A 21,873-nucleotide genomic window follows, 5' to 3' on the forward strand; every position below is an offset into this window, starting at 1 on the left:
CCCAAAAGCAATTGATTTACAAGTTTATAAATAAATTGAAAATAACTTTAATATTAATTCAGTCCTAGGGCAAATATAGGCCAGCGCTGTTCTGGTGCCTTCTTGATCCAAGCATACATTCCTACATGTGTGTTTAGATGCACATCTTGGCCAATCTGCCGTCCAATAAGGGGAGCTGGAGCCTCCCGATGCACTGAAGCACACACATGCACACACAATTGCGGGAAACGGGCCTAAGGGCCAGATGGCCACACTTCCCCTTCGGATGCAGCATGGAATTTCCCGAGGCAATATGCAGGACTAAGACAGGTTTTTCCCAATTCTTTAATACCTACATGAAACAATTCCACTTGAGGGACTCCCTTTTTTGGTGGTAGTTAGGAGGGCGACAAGTCAAAAAGGAATTTGCCTGGGACCATGGCGTTAAAGAGGCAAATTTCCATTCCGTAGGCGGGAGAGCTTCCTAGATGCCTCTCTGAGTAGCGAGTTTTCCGCCACACTTGAGGTCCTGAAAGAGGTCGAATGCCCACAACGGACGATCAAGACCCCTGCTTTAGGCGGGAGTTAAACTCGATGATTCTCATGGGGCTTCTAACTAACACTCTGCAATCGGAGGGAAAGGAAGGAAAAACTTTTTTTAATGGTGCTTTCCAAGCCTCGTAACACAAACTCCTCTGATGCTGAGGCTCCGTGGACTCGGGCTCCCTTCTCTGTGGGCTACCGCGTTCTCATCAGCCACTGGATTTTTTTTTTGAGCAGATACTGGCGAAGTTGGCAGCGTGACATCTGTGCCTCTGAACACCCCCAACTTACCGTAGATACTTTCAGATTCCTCGCGGGACTTGAGAGTTCACTCAGATCGGCCCTGGCTGAGAATATCGTTCTCATTCCCATCTGCTTAAGCAGTTCCCGTAGCTCATACTTCTGCTCTAGCTTGAACTTTGGAAAGAAAATGTCCATTTTTCTATGGCACAAATATACATAATCATGAAAAATAGATAGCAGGCATCCGCTTTGACAGCTACAGCATTCCGTCCTGAGCCCTGCCCCCTCCATTCCCCATCCCTCTCCCTAAGGAGCAGGCTGTGATTCCAGGGAGATGCCACTGGGGGGCGCCCTGGCCTCCTGACCAGCCTCAGCCCGCGGACGGAGGGCAAACTAGTTCTCCCTCTCCAAGCTTCCTTCCGGCTCTGACCGGCGTTATTTCTTGCTGTACCATCGTGGTAATGGTTTGGGTCAAACCAGTTGTATCCTTTGACTTTCTTACTCAAAAGCTGGGACATGCTTAGAACAGGCATTTACGGGACAATAAAGGAGGGGGAAGAGGTGCCATTTCCGAGGACGTAGACGGAAAGGGAGACCCCCTTCCGGAAGCACTTCCGTACCAAATCAGATTCAGAGGGTAAGGAAGCCTTCATCTCCTCCTCACCTCGCCATGCCTTTGTTCTAGTGGTCCCCAGGGATGGGAATTCTTTACTTCCTCCCCTCCATGGGCTTAATTTGTGCCCTTTAAAGGTGATTGAACTCAAATGCCGCCCCCTCCGAGAAGCCTTCCCGATTCCTCCTCCGGGTAGCTTCCCCCCCCCCCCCCCAGACTTCACATACCACTTTGTCTTGCATCTTATTGTCGTTGCCCCCCCCCCCGGTCACTGACATCAAACGTTATGAGACTGTAAAGTCTGGCAGGTGAGGACTCTGCCTCGTCTAACCTTTGCGTCTCACGCGGGGCATACAGCCTGGCTTTGAACCTAGCTGGCACTTCTTTTTCTGTCATAACGAGTAGTACCTGGTTTTCATGTTTCTGATCCATTTGTCCACCAGCTCTGCCGTTAAGTAGTCTTCGATGGCAAGATGATCCCTCGTTTTATCGGCGAGGACCACTAGCATGCTGGCATTTCCCTGGTAAGGTAGTTTGAGCACCTGGCAACGAAAGTTCCTGTCCCAGGTGGCAGCAAACTTGCCAGACCTGTACATCAGAGGCACCTTCGTAGTTCTGTACTTATCCAGGTGGAAGGTTTCAACCTCAGTGAGAGCCGGATCAAATGCAGATAGCCATTTGCCTAAGAAGGTAAAGAAAGCAAGAAAAATGGCGGCTTGAGAAAAAGGACTGCCAAAGCCAAGTATTTGTCCCAAGGAAATGGCCGAAAGGGAGGGTCCCTAGAACTTTATCATCAACATAAGGAAGATATTCTCATTCCCCAGAAGACCCACTTCCACGGCAGAATGAGAGAGCCTCTCCAGATGAGGAAGAAAGCAATCAGGAAACACCCACCGTGTGCCAGGCTCTGTGCAAAGATGGGAACCTCACAACGCCCCGGCAGTTAGATGCTTTTTGTCCCCATTTTTACAACTGAGGCAGACAGAGTTAGGCCAGGGGTGTGAGCCAGTAAGTGTCTGGGGACCAGACTCGAGGCCCAGCTTTATCTACTGTACTACGTACACAACTGCCTCTATCAAACCAAGCAAATAAAAAATCCGGAGGCAGACTTTGCTTTCTTCTTTTTAGGTGAAAAGCTTTACAGGTTTTATCAAAGGCCCCCACCAAGAGCTGTCTAGAGAGCTATTAGGTAAAAGCATGACCGTAGAAGACCTAGGACCTGATCCCCAACTCTTCCCACATTAGCTAGAGGATTGCAGACAAGAACTTCACCTCCATCTACTCTCCATTTGTCAAAGAAAAGAATAATAGTGTGCTACCTGCCTCACAGGGTGGTTGTGAGAAGAGTTTGTGGGGTAAAATGCAAGAGAAATGGGAGTGACTATTTTATGCAACTCCAGGAAAAAAAAGGGCTAGCTACCAGAGCTTTTGTAAAGGGCAGCTGTTGCTGTCTTCCTATTGCTCATTCATATTTCAGCTGTACACTCTAGAGTCACATCCTCTCGTAGTTAAATATCCATTATTGAAGGTTCCATTAGAGAAGGCTAGTTAGTATTTAGGGTCTTTGATTCTTCCCTCTCTGTCTTTAGAGACCACCCCTCAGCCTCTACCAGAGGAGTATGGAGAACGTTTTCTGTCTTTTAAGAGACAAAAATATTGAAAGACTTTAGGAGGGGAGACAAAGAACAGTCATGACATCCTGGAAAGAGTGTTGGCTCTGGAGTCGGACATGGTTCCAAGTCTATTTGCCATCTGTAAGACCATCAGTTTCTTCTGTAAATCAGAAATTATTTTCATTACTACAAATGTAGGTAAGGAAAATACTTTGCAGACTGCAGGGTACTCTAGACATTCATTTCCTAGCAACTCAATGCTCTAAACATAGCAGATATTTAATAAGGTCTTGCAAAATTGAACTGACACGTGAATTATTGGCAAAAATCAGGCCTCTTAAGAAATCCCTGGGTATTTCATTTCATCCATACCCTCCCTTTTCCCAGGGATTTAATTCCTACTTGGGCTTCCTAGGAGGGTTAATATTTTTCACTCATTTAGCCCTCTTCTCCAAAGGATGGTCATACTGGTTCTGGGGCAAAGGGTTTCTTCACTGACAAACACCTGCAAAACTAAGAATTAATCTCATCAAAAGGCATTACTATATAATATGCAAAGAACATAATCTTCTTCTGGTTCTGTGACCTGGCTAATTGTGATCAACTAGTGCTAATGCTCGAGCACTGTTTTGGAGTGCCTTTTCTCAATGCCTGCCTTTGCCTTTCCTTTTAAATTCGGTGAGACAGGATTGGCTGCTAAATCTATATCCAGCCTTCATTGTGGTACACAATTTAGAGCTGACCAAATATGATGAAAAGGAGGAAAAGAAGACAAGAAGAGTATATTTCTTAGGGAGAACATGCCATTATTAAGTAAAAACGCATACCACCAAATAGGATATAATCCACAAAAATCAATTTAGCCTCAGCATCAAGCTCATCAAAGAGTTTGGGAATTTTCCCCTTGGTCTCCTTGTTCACATAATAATTCATGTAACTTTTGGCCTGCGTAGTATTGCGGAAATTCACAGGTATGTACTCCATGTCAAAATTCTGCTTTGACAAATTGAAGAAAGTCTCTTTGACATCAAAATCCTTGTGGATAAAAGCAAAACTCCCTTGTGAGAAAGCCAGCTCCTGGTTTTGGGAGATGCTGTCCTTGAGCTGCTTAAAGAGAAAAGGCAAGAAACTTGTCTGTGTACTGTTTAGGGCCTGCAAATTGAGGCCCTCCATGATCTGGGATCTGGTCTGCCCTCTGGCTGCCAACATTAAAGTCGCCATTGCAAAGGAAAGGCAGAAAGGAGAGAAAACTATATTGCCATCATGCCTCATAGCTATTTTTCGGAACAAGTCGAACCCAAAGTTAGCATTGTTTTCTGAGAGTTTCCACTTATCCAGTGCTGGCCAGGGCTTCTCTTCAGTCGATGCTGAAGCATCTTTCCTCTGGGGATGTTGTTTGACTCCATCCATTTGCTTGTGGTTGAGGAAAGTGTAGTTTTTCAAAACCTCTGAGTGTGTTGCCATCTTCCATGGTTCCCAGTCCCTGGCGATCCCTGATACCATCCAGACTTCCCCAAGGAAGAGGATAAGGCAGAAGGCTGCTTTCATGGTGTCAGTTTTGGAGGCTAAAAGTGTATCTTAGCAACCAAAATTTAGGTAAAGAAGAAAAAAAAAAGATCTTTTTAAGTCATTAGTTTTAAATATTCTTTATCTCTGTGCTAAGGTGAATAAACTGCTTAGGAGGCTGAGTATTGTTCGACTGTGGGGGGAAATTATTTAAGATCGTGGGATTTAGAACTGAAAAAGGAATTTAAAGATCTTTTAGCCCAAAGGAAAACAACACAGGACAGCCACAACACTACTGAGTGCATGAGAACCAACTTAAAATGTAACTGGGGGCCAGGAGTAGCTAGGTAACTCAGTGGATTAAGATGCCTAGAGGTGGGAGATTCTGGATTCAAATCTGGTCTTAGATACTTCTTAGCTATGTGACCCTGGGCAAGTTACTTAACCCCATTTGCCTAGCCCTTGCCCTTCTGTCTTAGAGTTAATACTAAGATAGAAAATAAGGGTTTTTAACAAATAAATTTTAAAAATATTCCAGGTTTGCCAGAACGTGTTGGGGACTCAGACTAGTTTCATCTACATTACAGTAAGATGAGAATTTTTATAATGAGAATCCCAAGACCAGTTACTAAAGAAAGATTTTATTATGTTGAATATTATTGTTGTTGTTCAGTCATTTCAGTTGTGTCTGACTCTGTGACCCTCTTTCTGGTTTTCTTGGCAAAGACCCTGGAGTGGTTTACCATTCCTTTCTCTAACTCATTTTATTGAGGAAACTGAAGCAAACAGGATTGAGTGACTTGCCCAGGGTCACACAACTAGTAAGTATCTGAGACCAGGTTTGAAATCAATTCCTTCTGACTCCAGGTCCATCATTCTAATCCATTATTCACTTAGCTGCCCATAATCTCCATTTCCTAGGCTATGTTTAACTAACGGAAGAAAAGGCTCAGTTATTTTAGAAAGGTTTTCACCAATTCTCAGTTAATAAAAAAAAAAACTAGTTAAACAGAGTTGTGATTTTATAAGTGTGCTGGTAAATTTCAAAATTTATTCCATACTGGCTCATCGGTGGATTGATCTAACCCAATAAAACATGAAAATCTCTGTTTCTGAAACCCAGTTATCTTGCATGATTTGCAATATCCTATATCCTCCTTCCACTAGAAAGAAAAACACCACTTTATGAGCACCACCACCAAATAGATGTTCCATATACTCTACATAACTCTAATCATCCTTGTGTAATCCCAGCAGATCTGGAGTCAGGGACCAGTTCTGACACAAATTTGCCACCTAGCTTGGGGTTCACTTCTTCCTCAAAGTCTGTTTCCCCAACTGCAAATGAGAGAATTGGACTCACTAATCTCTGAGGCCCTTCTGATGATAATGTTCTCATGATAGCTGGCTTAGATGATAGCTATATGTCAGTGATGGCAAACCTTTTAGAAACTTTAGATAATGAGTGCCCAAACTGTACCTTCAGCCATATGGGAGCTGCTCGCTTAGCCCAGACGGGAGGGAAGAAGCACTGACATTGGGCTGTGGGATGAGGGGCAGGTCATATCATCAGGCATGGTGGAGAGGGGAAGGGGACAGTTCCCTCCAGCATGCTCTGGCATATGTGCCATAGCTTCACCAACACTGCTAAAGGTCATATAGATACAGAGCTCTATAAGGTTTGCAAAGCTTTTTAACACATCTAATTTGAGCCTGACAACCTTGTGAAAGAGATGTGAGGCATGAACACTTCCATTTTATAGTTGGGGAAACTGGGGCTTAGAAATATCAAATGACTTGCTAGTGGTCACATATATAGCAAGTGTAAGAGGCAGGATTTGGGCCCACTCAAGTCCCCCTGAATTCTATTCCAATACTAGCTGTCAGGCTACATTGCCTTTTCTAATAAGCTATATTCTAAGTTCCCTTCCAGTTCTTACCTTCTAACATTCTGGAGCTATGAACCAGAGACTCCAAGAAACCCAGCTAGCTTCATCCAAAGAGTTCACCACTTATTGCTGTCACTACTGGAAAAAACAGAAGTTCCTGGCCTCAACAACCCTCTTTGGACTCTACTATGGGCCTCTTAACCTCACCCCTTGGACCCTGCTCCCAATCCTGAGAAAATCTCCCAGGAATTCTATATAATTTTATATTTATATGTAAATAATTTAATATATTATACAACAGTTTATACATTATGTATATAATTTTAATATATCATTATATTTACTATGTATAATTTTATGTATTATGTATGATTATATTTATTCTATATAATATTGAATATTAGATATATAATTATATATTATATAATGCATATAATTTTGTTTTATATATTATGCATATAATTTTGATATATAATTATATGTATTGTATAATTTTGTTACATATAGTTTTATATATTATATATACTTTTATATATGTGTCATATAATTGTATTATAGCATTTTATCTGTTATGTATAAAATGATATATTCTACAATTATATGTATTACATAATTTTATATTATATTTACATTCTATTCTATTATTCTATTTTAATATAATTTATATTATATATTATATTGTTTAGTCTATTTTATATTATATGTATATTCTAATATATAATTACATATCATTTTATGTTATATACTATATAATATATGTGACATGATGTATATTATATTTTTATATATACTTATGTATGTATATATACATCATTTTATATATTATATATAATCATATAATTTTATAATTTGGCTCTGTTGTAGCCAAACCTGAAGCTCAAAATCCACCCTAGATCTGTGAGCCTAAGGACAAGCGGGACAGGCTGTGGTCTTCACTTGTTTATGAAGTTAATTAAGGTCGAATTGTGAGGGCATCAGAATCTTACCTCCCTGACCCTTTGGAGCCCTTCCTTCCCTCTATTTAGAAATTCCCTGCTTCATCTTAAAGGGCCCCCACCTCTAGCCATGCCCTCCCCAGAGCAACAGCTTGAGCTTCTCCTGACTCAAGATGAGTCCTTTCACATCAAAACATGCACCTTTTCCCCTCTGGATCCTGGCTGGGTGATTGGCCAATCCGATAAGCCTGCCAGACCCTAGATTTTCCCGGATGCTGGCGGCTCCAAGTGGTACCTCTCCAGGATGGAGAGCCCTGGATTGAGAGTCAGGACACCTGGGTTCAGTTCTAAGATCTGCCTTTTCCTATTAACACTGGGATGTAGTTAAACCTCTCTCAGCCCATAGTTGAACATTTCTCAGTCTGTTTCCCCATTGGTAAAAGGAAGAGTTCATAACGCCTCCCTCCAATGAGATTTTGTAGTCAAAGTTTTTTTCAAATCTTAACGTGCTATGATTATTTGCAATCTGCAGTATCTTACGCAGACTCTGGAGCTTATCATTCTCGGCAATACGGGCATCCCATCACGTTTTTGACATCTCACAGATCAGCATAAGAAATTAAATGGAAATTTGGGGGGAGTTTTGCAGAAGCTGTAGATGCAAATGATGTCCAGCACATGACACAGAAAAAGTTTAAAACTATATAGCCTCTGACTATCTACTTAATCCAATTTTTAATACTTAATCTAATGACTAATATACTTAATCCAAATTTTAGAATAAGGTCCTGTAAATATCCCATAAAAGAGGGGGGGAAATTCATACTTCTTCTCAGGTACAAAGAGAGGGTCAAAGAGTTTGATGTGGATTTTCCAGATCATGGGGATGCCCTGAACCTATGTGATGTGGAAGGGACACTATTTTCTCTTTCTGTCTTAGAATCAAGACTTTGTATTGGTTCCAAAGTAAGAGAGCAGTCATGGCAAAGCAACTGGGGTTAAGTGATTTGCCCACGGTCACAAAGCCAGAAAGTATCCAAGGCTAGATTTGATCTCAGGACCTCCCATCTCTAGGCCTGGCTCTCAATCCACTGAGCTACTTACCTGCCTTCCAAACTGAGGTCCTCTTATCCAAATCTAGCCCTCTCCACTGGTATACCACAGCTAATATGTGTTAGAGGCAGAATTTGAACTCAGGTCTTATAGACTCTAATACCAGACCTCTATTCACTAAGTCAGGTTGATTCCCAAAATTTAGTAAGTTACTTCTTCACAATACCAAACAGTACTATAATACTCTGTTACTCATATATAAACTAGAAATAATAATACCTGAAGTACCTACTTTAAAGGGTTTGGGGGATAGTCAAATGAGATAATATATGTAAAACACTTTGAAAAACTAAAAACACTGGATTAATGCAAATTATTATAATTATTCAGTAAATAACTTCTTTAGTATTCTTAATGAGCCCACAAAATTCACTCTTTATTATCATTTGGAAGACATCATTTACCAGAGAGCTTGGCACAGTGAATAGTGAGGCAGTTTTGGAGTCAGAAGCCCTGGCCCTGAGCCCTCCCTCAGACAGAGTGGCTGTGTGACCCTAGGTAAGTCACTTAACACCTCAGTGAGCCCAGGGAATTCTCTGAGACCATAAACTTCAGAGCAGTTGCTGATCTATGTTGGCAGAAGGCAGAACTCCCTGGGAGTTCCCTATACTAAGTTAAGGCAAGGAGCATTTATTAATTAGGCACAATGTGTGAGTCACTGTGCTAAGTATTAAGGAATTGAACAAAGGGAAAAAGAATCCCAGATCTCTAGGAGCTCACTATTCATAGTCAAATGAAATCACAGGTGAAATCACAGGGGGGAGGGAGAGAAGGGAGGAAACAAAGAAGGGAGGGAGGGAGGGAGGGAGGAAGGAAGGAAGGAAGGAAGGAAGGAAGGAAGGAAGGAAGGAAGGAAGGAAGGAAGGAAGGAAGGAAGGAAGGAAGGAAGGAAGGAAGGAAGGAAGGAAAGAAGGAAGGAAGGAAGGAAGGAAGGAAGGAAGGAAGGAAGGAAGGAAGGAAGGAAGGAAGGAAGGAAGGAAGGAAGGAAGGAAGGAAGGAAGGAAGGAAGGAAGGAAGGAAGGAAGGAAGGAAGGAAGGAAGGAAGGAAGGAAGGAAGGAAGGAAGGAAGGAAGGAAATTATTTATACCTATAGGACAGAAATGATTCATCCTGACACTGTATTTCCTAGTTTAAAACTCTGTGTGAATTTGCCTTTTTGTGCTTGAAGTGTCTTCATTCTCTCTGTCTCTCTGCCTCTGTCTCTGTCATTGTCTCTGTCTGTCTCTGCCTCTGTCTGTCTGTCTCGTCAGCTTTGAAGTCAGGAAGACCTGAGCTCCAAGCATTGCCACTGGCACATAGTAGACATGTGACCATAAGCGATTCACTCAGTTACTAAAGCTCTAAGAGGTAGAGAAGTTCTCCACAGGAAGAATTTTCCACGAGAGTTCCCTGTACTGAGGAAATCAGAGATCCAGCCAACCCCAGCAAAACAGAGCTATCCTATAGTCTTCAGTTTGATGGATGATGGTGTCCTTGCAAAAACTTAAAGGTCCCCTTCCTTCCCCTGTGCTCATCCACTGCCCACACTCCTCTAGAAGGTTTGAGTTTGTGGAAAAGACTTTTCTGTTTCTCTCCTCTCCAATACTCTAATCCTGTTTAAATGCTCCAGTTCAGAAAAATCTGGAGGTTTGGAACTCTGGTGGGAAGGGTTCCTAGCTGACCCAAAGGAGATCTTTCCTCAACACCATTTTAAAAATCAGATTCCCAGAAGAGATCAGAGAGCAATTCCCATAGCTATCCCCAACTAGATATGCCAAGACACTTTCTCCCCGAGCCCATTCTCTCCTATGCAGACATTTTAAAATTCTCCCTTAAAACAGCAAGACCTTACCGACCCAGTGTCTGTCCTGTCACCCTGCTGATGGTCCTCCATTCAAAACAAAAGTTAAAAGGTTAAGGTTTGAGGCTGAAAATCTTCGACAAATATTTGCTATTCCAAAGTGTGGGGATCTGATTGGGTTGTTACTAATTAACTTCCCAGATGAGTTGCCAGAAAAGTGGAGGTCAGGAACAGGACTGACCTTCTTATATGTGTAAACAGGTCATTGAGATTTCCTAGAACCAAGCAACCTTCACCTCCAAAATCCTCCCAAGTTTGCTAGCAGGGGCCAGAAATCGTACCATGAATACGGTCCCTTTAGGTTAAGATTCTGAACCTTCTTAGGATATGCAGTGTCCTGGGACTGGGGGAGCAGTCTTGGATTTTATTAGATGGTGTTAGTACTGGAAGGAACCATCCTCACTTCATATATGAAGGAACTAAGGGCCAGATAACTATTTATTCATCATTTGTTATCATTGTTTGATCACGTCCACCTCTTCATTTCTCTATTTGGGGTTTTCTTGGCAGAGATACTGGAATCGTTTGCCATTTCCTTCTCCAGCTCATTTTACAGATTAGGAAACTGAGGTAAACAGGATTAAGTGATTTATCCAGGGTCAAACAGCTAATAAGTGTCTGAGGCCAAATTAGAACTCAGGACCAGGAGTCTTCTTGTTTCCAGAACTTGAACTCCATCTACTGCACTATGTAGCTATCCATCATTACATAGGTAATAAGTAGTAGAACTGTAATTCATAACTGGATTTTCTACATCTAGTTCTAGGGCTGTATTCCTTATCCTATGCTACCTTTCCAGAGGATTTGGGGGAACAGATGAAGAAAGAGAAAAGCTCCTGAAGAGAGAGAAAGGAAGCTGTGGAAAGTCCAAAGAAAAACCCTACAATTTTTCTAAAATATTCCAGATCACATAAAATCTTGGAAACATGTATTGTTAGTGTTATAAAGGACCTCACAGGTCATCTAACCCCAAACTAATTTTACTGAGGGAAACTGAGGCTCAGAGAGGTGTGATTTGCCTCACTTCTTCACAAGTGATGAGGGCAAAGGAAGAAAGAATGGGAGTTTAAGAAAAGGAGTTTTGAAGTGTGAAGGGTGGAAGGATGCTCGATGGCCTCTTTTTGTAAAATAGTGAAGTCCTTTGCCAAAAAGAATCTTGGGATCAGAGATATGACACTGGAAAAATATCAGAGTGACCATCTAGTCCAGTAATGGTAAACCTTTTAGAGACCGAGTGCCCAAACTGCAATCATCACACTGCCTGTGAGTCCCCACCTTACCCCAGACAGGGGAAGGAGGAAGTGCTCCCATTGGTCTGCTGGGTAGAGGGGTGGGTCAGTGGGAAATGTCCTTAGACATGCCTTGAGAAGGAGGAGGGGAGTAACTCCCTCTAGCACTTGTGCCTTAGGTTTGCCAATACAGATCTAGTCTAATCCACCCATTTTACAGATGAAAGAAGTGAGGCTCAGGAGATTGATAATGCTTTCTTTCTTTTTTAATCCTTACTGTGTATTGGTTCCAAGGCAAAAGAGTAGTAAGGACTAGGCAATGGGGATTAAGTCACACAGCTAGAACATATCTGACATCCGATTTGAACCCAGGACTTCCCATCTCTAGACCTGGCTCTCAGTCTACTGAGCCACCTAGCTGCCCTGAGACCAATAGTTTTTATATACGAGGAAAGTGAGGTTCAAAGAGGTTAACAGATTTTACAGATGAGGGAACTGATGTTTAAATTCACAGAAATTATAAGCATTGCTGGTAGAATTTGAACCCAGGTCCTCTGAAGAACCAGTGCTCTTTCCACAATGAGAAAGAATAGGTGGTAGGTATAGTAAGTATAAGGAGAAAGATTTGGAAAAGATGCTCAGGCAAGTGTGACAGAAAGTCAGTTAATGAAAAAAAGGATTGCCATGCAGCCATGACAGACACTGAGATTAGAGAGCATACATTTGGAGGGAACCTAATCAGCATGCAATATGACTTCCTCCCAGGATAGTCAGAAGCATGCTAATAAGAATGGAAAAGGAAGGTCCTGGGTTCAAATTTGGCCTCAGACATTTTCTGGGCAAGTCATTTAACCCCCATTGCCTAGCCCTTACCCCTCTTCTGCCTTGGAACCAAAATGCGGTATTGATTCTAAGATAGAAAGGAAGAGTTTTATTTTTTAAAAATGTGAAGACTTACATGAAGTTACAATGAGTGAAACAAGCAAAAGAACCAAGAGAACATGATACATGGTAATAAAAATATTGTTCTAAGGATGACTTATGCATGTCCACCTCCAGAGAAGGAACTGATCAATAGAAATAAGCAAGACAGATTTATATATACACAGATCTTTTTGTCAAATGGTGCCTTTTCTACTTCTCTAATATGGGCAGGGGAGGGAGAGGGAATCACCTGGGTATTTTAATGTAACAAACAAATTTATTAATTCATTAAAACCAAGCATGGAAAAAGCAGGAAGTGGGAATAACCCAGGTTGGAGTTTGGCATCATGTTACCTATGAGCTGCCCCCTTACCCTCTATGCGCTCCTATTGGGCTTCTGGACAGAGGGGTGGGAGATGTGAAAAAATATCATCAGGCATGGTGGAGCAGGGGATGCGAGCAGCTTCCCTCAAGTCCCTCTGCCTTTCTAGTAATGAATTGGGGGAGAGGGGAGATGATGGTGTACATGCCCACAGAGAGTGCTTTGCATATCCTCTTTGGCACACATGCCATTGATATACCATCACAGCTCTAGGAAGTAGAGAGAAATTTCAGAATTATGATTTATGGAGGCTGTACTGTTATAAGCAATGATGGGATCATGGCAATGACTGACTCTATGTTGGGGCTGGGGTGTGGGTGTGAGGGTGGGGGTGTAGCAGAGCTGCAAGGTAGACAAAGATCTTGGGAGTTTAGTAAGTTGAAGTTGAAGTAAGTTGGAAGGGGAAGGAATTCATGGGAAAATAGGATTATTGACATACAGTAGGGTGCTTAATAAATATTGATTAGTTCATCAATATGTGAATTTTAAAACTGCTCCACCCTACTGAGACCGTACTTTAGAAGATCTGATTTAGCTATTTCCTGATTAGTAACAATGGAGATACTTGTTCTAACAGAATCAAGTCTTGGGAACTCTACATTTCTAACAAGGTCAGGAATGTCTGCACCCATACTCAAGGATTAAGTATCTGAGAAGATGGCCTTCAACAGACATGTGCAGAAACAGTGGACAGATCCCTGGGCTGTCCTAAATTAAGCTAAGCTAACATTGGTACAGATGAGATGCAGGAAAGTGACGTAAAACTGTCTATATAGGGCACGTCACTTCCTCTCTTGGGCCTCTTTCCCCAGAGAGGTGTCTCTGGCTGGCAGCGTGCTAAGTGCTCCAACATCTTGGCATGGTGGTAGCTATTTGTCTGCGTTTTGGCGGTGAGTTTGCCCTTGAGCTAATTCAGGTTCAGGCATCTTGGCTGGCTGATCCCTCTTGGAGTTCAGGCTGATTCCTTCATCTTTTACTCTCCAAAACCTTACCCTCTAGAGCTTCTAATCTTCCCACCCGGCACAAGCCAGGAGGGAGAAATCCTATACCCTTTCCTTCTCCCTTCTTCTTTAATTTCTTCCCGCTATATTAATTAAATCACCATAAATTTCCAGACTGACTTGGGTAATTTTTTTTATTATTTGGGATATCCATGGCAACAAATAATTAATATAGTTTAGGTCACAATGCTAAAATTATCCTTTACAAATATTGAGGTCCTAAAGTATAAAGGAATGAACTGGGGTGGAGAGGAAGAGATTCCTGACTCTTGTGGTCAACCCTCTGAGAAAAGAAGGTTGATGTCCTGAAGGTCAGATTACAGCACCAAAGAGTTAGAACAGGGAATCACAGGGTCATAGATTTAGAAGTAGAAAGAAACTTAGAGGTCATTGCATCAAACTTCCTCATTTTACAAGTAGGGAAACTGAGGCTGAGAAAATCAAAGTATCTTGCCCAGGGATATATAGCTAGTAAGTACCGAAGACAGGATTTTAACTTGGGTGAGGTGAGGTGGCACAGTGGATAGAGTGCTGTGCTTGGAATCAGGAAGACTCATCTTCATGAGTTCAAATCTGGTTTCAGACATTTATTAGTTGTGTGACACTGGGCAAATCACTCAGTTTCCTCATTTGTCAAAACATTCCAGTATCTTCCAAGAAAACATTAAATGGGGTCAAGAAAAATTCAAGACATGACTAAAAAATAACTGAACAACAACAAATATGACAGAATCTTCCATCAGTTGGGTTTTATATTCTTCAACACAAATTTCTTAGCCACAGGATATTGAAGGTGAAAGGGTATTAGTACCTGAGAAAGAAAAATGTCAGAACTGGAAGAAGGTAGAGACAAACTTAGAATAAGAACCCTAGCAAAGAGTCTTATATATACTTTGGGAAAGAGAAAAGGGCTGGGGGCAGGTAGGTAGGACAGTGGATTCCAGGCCTGGAATCAGGAGGATCTAGGTTCAATTTTGATCTCAGATACTTTTTAGCTGTGTGACCCTGGGCAAGTCACTTAACCCTAACTGCTTTCTAACCTTTTGCTATTCTTCTGTCATAGAACTGTTACTAAGACTGAAGGTAAGGGTTTAAAATATAGACAGAGTCAGAGACAGAGAGGGAGAGGGAGAGAGAGAGAAGAAAAAGAGAGAGAGGGAAAGGGGGAAAGAGAGAGAACAAGGGGGAGAGAGACAGACAAACAGAGATGGAGAGAGACAAAGACAGACAGACAGACAGAGAGGGGGAGAGATAGAGAAATGGAGAGAGACAGAGAGAGACAGACAGAGACTAGAATTATGATTTAATTGGTGAAGGTGATTCTCAGGGAGGAACTTCCTCTTCAAACACAAGTAAACATTCTCTGAAATTTATAGAGCTCCTTCTGCCCCTTTAAGAAATATTAAGAAAGCATTTTTAAATGATTCCAGTCTTAAAATGCAGAATAAGATATATATTTTATGTGACTAATGAGGGAATTTGTTTTGCCTGAATATGCATATTTGTTACAAGGTTTTCATTTTTCTTTTCTTTTCCCAGTAGGTTGGGGAAAGAAAATAAAAGCTTGTTAATTATTTTTTAAACAAGTTTTTAAAATATCCTAATCTGGAGTCTCTGAATTAATCCAAGAGAAATCTTCTCAGTCTTTAATAAACAATGTTTAAAACAATGTCTTGCTCTTCCTTTTCTCTGAGTGACTCTTCTCTTGAGATAAATAGGGTGGTAATTAGACAAGGAAGATAAGAAAGGACTAAATATTTATCAAGTTCCTATTATATGCCAGTTGCTTTGCAGTTATTACCTCATTTTATCTACACAATAACCTGGGGAAATAGGTGCTCTAATTAATCCCATTTTAAAGTTGAGGAAACTGAGGAAGAATAAATTTAATGATACCCAGTGCCATATAACTATTAAGTGGCTGAGGTCAGATTTGAACTGGGGTTCAAGGTAAGGTGAGGATTAAAAAAAAAATAGGACAGTGGTTTTAGGAAATGATTTCGCAAGAGTAGACTGAAAAGTAAGTGATTAATGTTCTGTTTAGTGAAGTCAAATGTTAACTGAATGATTTCCTAACTCTGAACCCTGACTGAGTCTTTACCATGAAATTTTCCTCTTGTCCAGTAATCCTACAATTTGGGAACTGAAAATAACTTGTGAAAGAGATGTCCAAGGGTATGGTAGTTTGTACATTTCTCTCTATAAGTAGAACAATAGTGGAATTAGAATTCGAATAACAAGAAATTAAGATGATTTCCAGCAGACTTATACGTAAAATATAATTAGTTAATATTGTAATATATTAATAATATGATGAAATCAATATATATTTCCATGTTTATTATTATTGTATGAATAATTTTATATAATCTATATTAATTTATTTATAGAAAGTATAGATAATTATAATATACTACAAAATATAATATTAATATTGTGTTATATATATAATATAATGTTAATAATTGTGAATCTTAAAAAACTACTCAGACTCTACTTTAGAAGATTGGATTTAGCTATTCCCTTATTGTAACAATGGAGATACTTGGTCTAACAAGAATCAGAAATGTATTGGGAACTTTTAAAATTACTCCACCCTACTCAGACATACTTTAGGGGAAGATAAAGTTGTAAACTCCTGATTGAACAATGAAAGTCCCTAACTCATACCTTATAGTAAAGCTAGAACCTTAAGATAGGTCTATTTTTAAATCTAATACAAAAAGGTGTTAAGTACCTGTAAAAGTTAAATTAGTATCTAAAAAGGTCAAGTAATTTACCAAAGGCAAGCTTAACAAAGAGGTGTAAAGTACTCAGAAGATATAATCTAACCAGAGAAGGTGAGAACCAAAGTAGATGAGAACTAAGAATGGGCAGTCCTGGGGGAAAAAGCATCTACTGTGATTGGTAGACATGAAAATTTAGGGAAGGTGACATAAGAGAAAATTTCTTTAAAAGGAAGGGGTGAAAAGTCAGTTGAGCAATTGAGTTCGGAGTGGAGATTCTGAACTGAGTTCAGGAGGTTGAGTTTAGGAAATAGTTTTCAATGGAGGACTGGTCTCGTGGTGAGTAATAAGACTGACTCCTCTTTCCCTTAGGCTCAGGGAGGCCACTTTGGCCAAGGCCTTTAACTACTGCTTGGCTCAGCCTGAGCCAGAGCAATTTAAATTAATTCTCTCTCTTTCTCTCTCTCTCTCTCTCCTTCCCTTAATTCCTTCTCTCTCTTTATTAATTAAAATCTCCATAAATCCCCAGCTGACTTGGGTATTTTCATATTTGGGAATTTCCCATGGTGACCACTTATTTAAATTTTAAGTCAAAACACTAAATTTATCCTTACATAATATCATAATATAATTTACTATAACAACACAATACATGACATACTATAATATATGATACAATGATATAATATGATATATAGTATAATATATGATATGATATGATTGATATATGATATGATATGATATGATATGATATGATATGATATGATATGATATGATATGATATGATATGATATGATATGATATGATATGATATGATATGATATGATATGATATGATATGATATGCAGCTGGGTGGCTCAGGGGATTGTAAATCTTGAAATTTCTCAGACTTGTGAATGTTAAAAAATTTCCACATTGAGGAATCCTCCATTGGACCAAATTCCCTACTGGAAACATTCCCCATTTTGATGTGAGAACTCACCAGGATCAGAAATGGGAGGACCTCTACTCCAATTAAGACTGCTTTAGGGGAGAAAACTCCTTGCTAAACAATGAAAGTACTTGGACCCATGCTTATGATGAGGCAGGGAGTTCTTTGAGCCATGCCTGTTTTTAGAATTGATACAATGGGATGCTAGGTACCTACAAAGGTCAGGCAGGTTTTCTCTTGATGGGATTAGTCAACTCAGCTGTGTTTTCTCTGGTTCAGACTTACTGAGGGGATTAGTCGACACAGTAGTGTTTTCTCTGATTCAGACTTACTGAGGGGATTAGTCGACTTAGCTGGAATTCAGATGGGCTATCTTTTAGAAAACATCTACGGTGATTAGTAGATGGAAGAACTTAGGGGATGTGACATAGGAAAAAAACCCCTATATAAGAAAAGAAATCTCTTGAGCAAAGAAGGCTTGGAGATAGGATCCTTGGAGATAGATCCTTTTGAGGAGGCCCTTTGAAGATCTCTTGAGAAGAAATCCCTTGGGAGGCTGACTCTGGCTGGAACTCCCTCTGGGGAGACTCTGTTCCCCAGACATCCTTGCTTAAGACAAATCTTGTGGTGAGTGATAAAAAAATGACTAATTCTCTCTCTCTTAAGACTCAGGTCTAGGCCATGTTGGCTTAAGGCCCTTCATACTTATACTTTTCTCTCTCTCTTTCTTTGATTACTCATTGTATTATTAATTAAATTCTCTATAAAACCCAGTTGACTTGGGCATATTCATAATTTGGGAATATGTTCCCTGACGACCACCTTATATTTGATTTAAAAACCAAGACACTGTAGTGAAACATATTTTCAGCGGTCAAATTTATTCACCCTCTCTTATATCTATCATAATTTATATCTTCAATCATTTTAACTCACTACAGTTACAACATCAACAATTTTAATTATAATAGTTTATGTCTCTCCCACTCTTTTAAATGCCACAGTTTATGTCTACAACTATTTTAACTATAACAGGATTGAGAACCAGGCCTAGAGGTCCTAAGTTTGAATCTAGCCTCAGACACTTCCCAGCTATGTGACCTTGGACAAGTCACTTAACCCCCATTGCCTAGCCCTTACCCCTCTTCTGCCTTGGAACCAATACACAGTATGGATTCTAAGATGGAAGGTGTTAACTGGGAAAAAAAACACAGAACTATTAAATAGTCAGAAAAAAACATTCTTTAATTAAGGAAAGGGGTTCTAGTGATTTCCTCAAGGCTTCCACGCAGAGTCCCAAGACGCTGGTTACTCTGGTCACTGACCCCTGGGAGAGCCAACCACACTAGATTGACAACTCCAAAGAGCCATTAAAGTGGGAAGCTTAAATATCTTTTTAGGGGAACATGGGGACAGAGGAGGAGGAGGAGGACAGTTGATTGACTTTACAATGGTAACAAAGAAATGAGATCCAGAGAGGAATAACAGTGAGAGGCTGATGCTTTGCAATGTACACAAAAGGGAAAGATCCAGTCAAGGGCTGGGCTATCTAAAAAAGACTTTGGTCTAAGGGGAGAAGCCACTGGGACAAAAGAGATACTCAACACCTTATGCAATTAGTCATCCCCACCTAAACTACTTTAAGGTCTATTGTCAGTCTGAGACTCTGAGGTTCGACTTTCCCTTCAGGGAGAAACTCTCATGTGATAAGGTCAAACTAGAGGCTTGTCATCTTCAGGCTAACTAAACTGGGGGTCATTGAATCTTACTGGGCTGCAAGTTTGGGGACTTCTAGATTCCACGTTGACAAAAGTAAGGGTTAATGTAGGAGCCACTTGCAGTTCCTACACAACTCACTTGTGGGTGGTAACCTGAGAAGGAGAATGGAGACTAAAGGAAAATGGATGAATAGATAATAGAGATAGAGGGAGAAACGCAGGAATAAAGACACAGAGACAACAAGTTAAAACACTGGGGTGCAGCGATCTCTGGTAATACTTCTCATGAGCAAGAGAGCAATAGGCGTAATGAGAAGTATGAGAGGCAACAGTGTTGCGACAATCAAGAAGGCATGAGGAGCAAGAGAAGCAAGAGGGAGACTCGCATGTGTTCCCCAACTTTTATTGCAGATTTTAGGGAAGTCCAGTGGGAGGTAATTAGTGAATGTGACATGGCATAGGTTTTAACATTGGTTGAATTGACAATCATGAAATCAAAGAGGAGGAGATTAATCCAACATGCAACTAGGAAAGGAATGTGGTCTGACAAGGCGTGAGCTAGGACACTGTGGCCGGTAATGCCCTGCTCAGGAATTCTCTTGTCCTTTGGACTGCAGATTCTCGTCCATACAATGATCAATAAGGAACCTGACCATGAGTCTGGTAAATGAATATATAAAATGCAATATCAATACATCAATCATACTTCCAAGATGCTAATATGCCTGGTATGCTACAGTTAAAATAAAGAATATAACCTAACATAACATCTGACTCCAGGTGCATACTAACTGTGTGACCCTGGTCAAGTCACTTAACCCCATTTGTCTCAGTTCTCTTATTTCTAAAATGAGCTGGAGAAGGAAATTGGAAACCACTCCAGTGTTTTTGCTAAGAAAACCTCAAATAGGGCCATGAAGAGTTGGATACAATAGTTCTTTAAGGTTTACAAAGCACTTTATAACAATTATTTGACACTGTAATGAAATTTGGGGGGACCCAGAAGACTCAGAACTCACCAGTCTTAGTTCTTGAGGTTAAGGTCAGATCATTGCAGCCAGGAGTCAGTTTAGAATGAAGTAAGTACCTCCTTTTCCTTCCCCTCCTCTCCTTTCTTATCCCTCTGTCTCCCCTCTTTCCCCCCTCCCCCTTCTCTTTCCTCCTATTCCCTCCTCAAAAAAAAAAATGAGGCAGAAGTCATTTATTCCTGCCATCCTAGGTAGATATTGTGTGAGGTGGAAGGTGGAAATTGGAAATTTCAATGTTCACCCTTGTTAATTTGTAAAACACACAGAACTATTAAATAGTCAAGAAAACCAAGTCTTTAATCAAGAGAGGGTACAATGTTTAGACCTCCACACAGTCACTTGCCCCAAACCACACAGAGCCAAAAGTTCTGGCACTCTGGCTATAGTATCCCTGGGAGCTCTAATGAACCATGAAAATTGGGGGATTTATATACCTCTTGGTAAACTAGGGACAAGGGAGTATAGGGTTGATTTGCTTTATAATGGCTACAAAGAAATGAGGAGTTCAAGACAGGATTAACAGAGAGAAGCTGATGTTTTACAATGTATACAAAAGGGAAAGATCCAGCCAAGGACTGGGCTACCTGAGAAAGGACTTTGACACAATGGGAGAAACTACCAGGACAAAAAAAGGGTACTTAACATCTGATTAGGTCAGTTAGCCCCACCTAACTGGGACCACCAAGTATTTTAAGGTCGATTGTTCATCCATCGGAAACTCCTGAGTCTGGGATCTCCCTTAGGAGAAACATAAGACTTTATTGAGAGAGATGGGGGGAAGGACATTGCCTCAGAGCAAAGACCAGAGAGAGATGCCCCCAAAGGTTTACAGAGAAGATGTGAGAACAACACACTCATTTCTCACTCCACATAATACCAAGATGGAAGAAAGCATCTACAATGAGCCGGTGTAAGTTCTTTTAGACATATAATAATATGTATAAGGGTAGCAGCATTCATTTTCTATAACAAAATAACATTGTACAAGACAAAGAAAAGAAAGATGACTTCCTAAATGAGAGGCGGTTATGTAAAAAGAATAGTATACTAGGAAAATAGCTCTCACTAATCACAGGAGAAAGATAAGGGAGTTATCATATGAGTAGAGCTGGTCTTACTCACCCAAGAAATCTATTGGGCCAGATTGGGTAAAGAACTTTCCCCAGCTTCTGGAATCTTCCCCCTTCCGCAGCAGTCTTTTTGTACTGATGAGAGGCAAAGAGACCTTGAGGGACACTAGCTGCAGGGAACACAGCCGGTGTCCAGTTCCCTAGGAGTCAATTACTGAAAAATAGATGAAATGGAACAAGCCGGAGCCAGCACTCCTTGTGGCGGAGCTGTCTATAAGCAGAGGAAGGTCTATGATGATGCTTGTAGAGAAGAAGGCAAGGTTGGTGAGGGGTACGCTGGAGGCTGCAGAGTTCAGGAAGCTCCCTGAAGCCAGTGTCTCAGCTTTAAGTGGGGCAAGGAAGGAGAAGGTAATTTTGCCCACTTCTCCCACAACAACCCTAGGAGGGAGTTGCTATTATATTCTCTCCATTTTATAGGTGAATTGATTGACAGAGCAGGTGAGACCAGTTTTGAACTCAGGTTTGCCTGCCATTAAATCCAATACTCTGTCCCCTGAGACATCCAGCTCAACCCCTTCCTAATCTGAAAC

At 40.7% G+C, this 21,873-nt stretch overlaps 1 protein-coding gene across 1 annotated transcript in view; it reads right to left on the reverse strand.

Annotated features, from left to right (window-relative positions):
• Nucleotides 1-21,873, reverse strand: part of SERPINA10 (serpin family A member 10) — a 72,249-nt gene that overhangs the window by 4,264 nt on the left and 46,112 nt on the right. The window contains exons 8-10 of the mRNA XM_056816072.1: nucleotides 3,819-4,568; nucleotides 1,787-2,060; nucleotides 814-964 (exon numbers count right to left, since the gene is read on the reverse strand). Coding sequence (XP_056672050.1) covers nucleotides 814-964; nucleotides 1,787-2,060; nucleotides 3,819-4,568 — 1,175 coding nt within the window. The remainder of the gene's footprint in view (nucleotides 1-813; nucleotides 965-1,786; nucleotides 2,061-3,818; nucleotides 4,569-21,873) is intronic.

This window comes from Monodelphis domestica, chromosome 1 (genome assembly GCF_027887165.1).
Source record: "Monodelphis domestica isolate mMonDom1 chromosome 1, mMonDom1.pri, whole genome shotgun sequence".
Lineage (NCBI taxonomy): Eukaryota > Metazoa > Chordata > Mammalia > Didelphimorphia > Didelphidae > Monodelphis > Monodelphis domestica.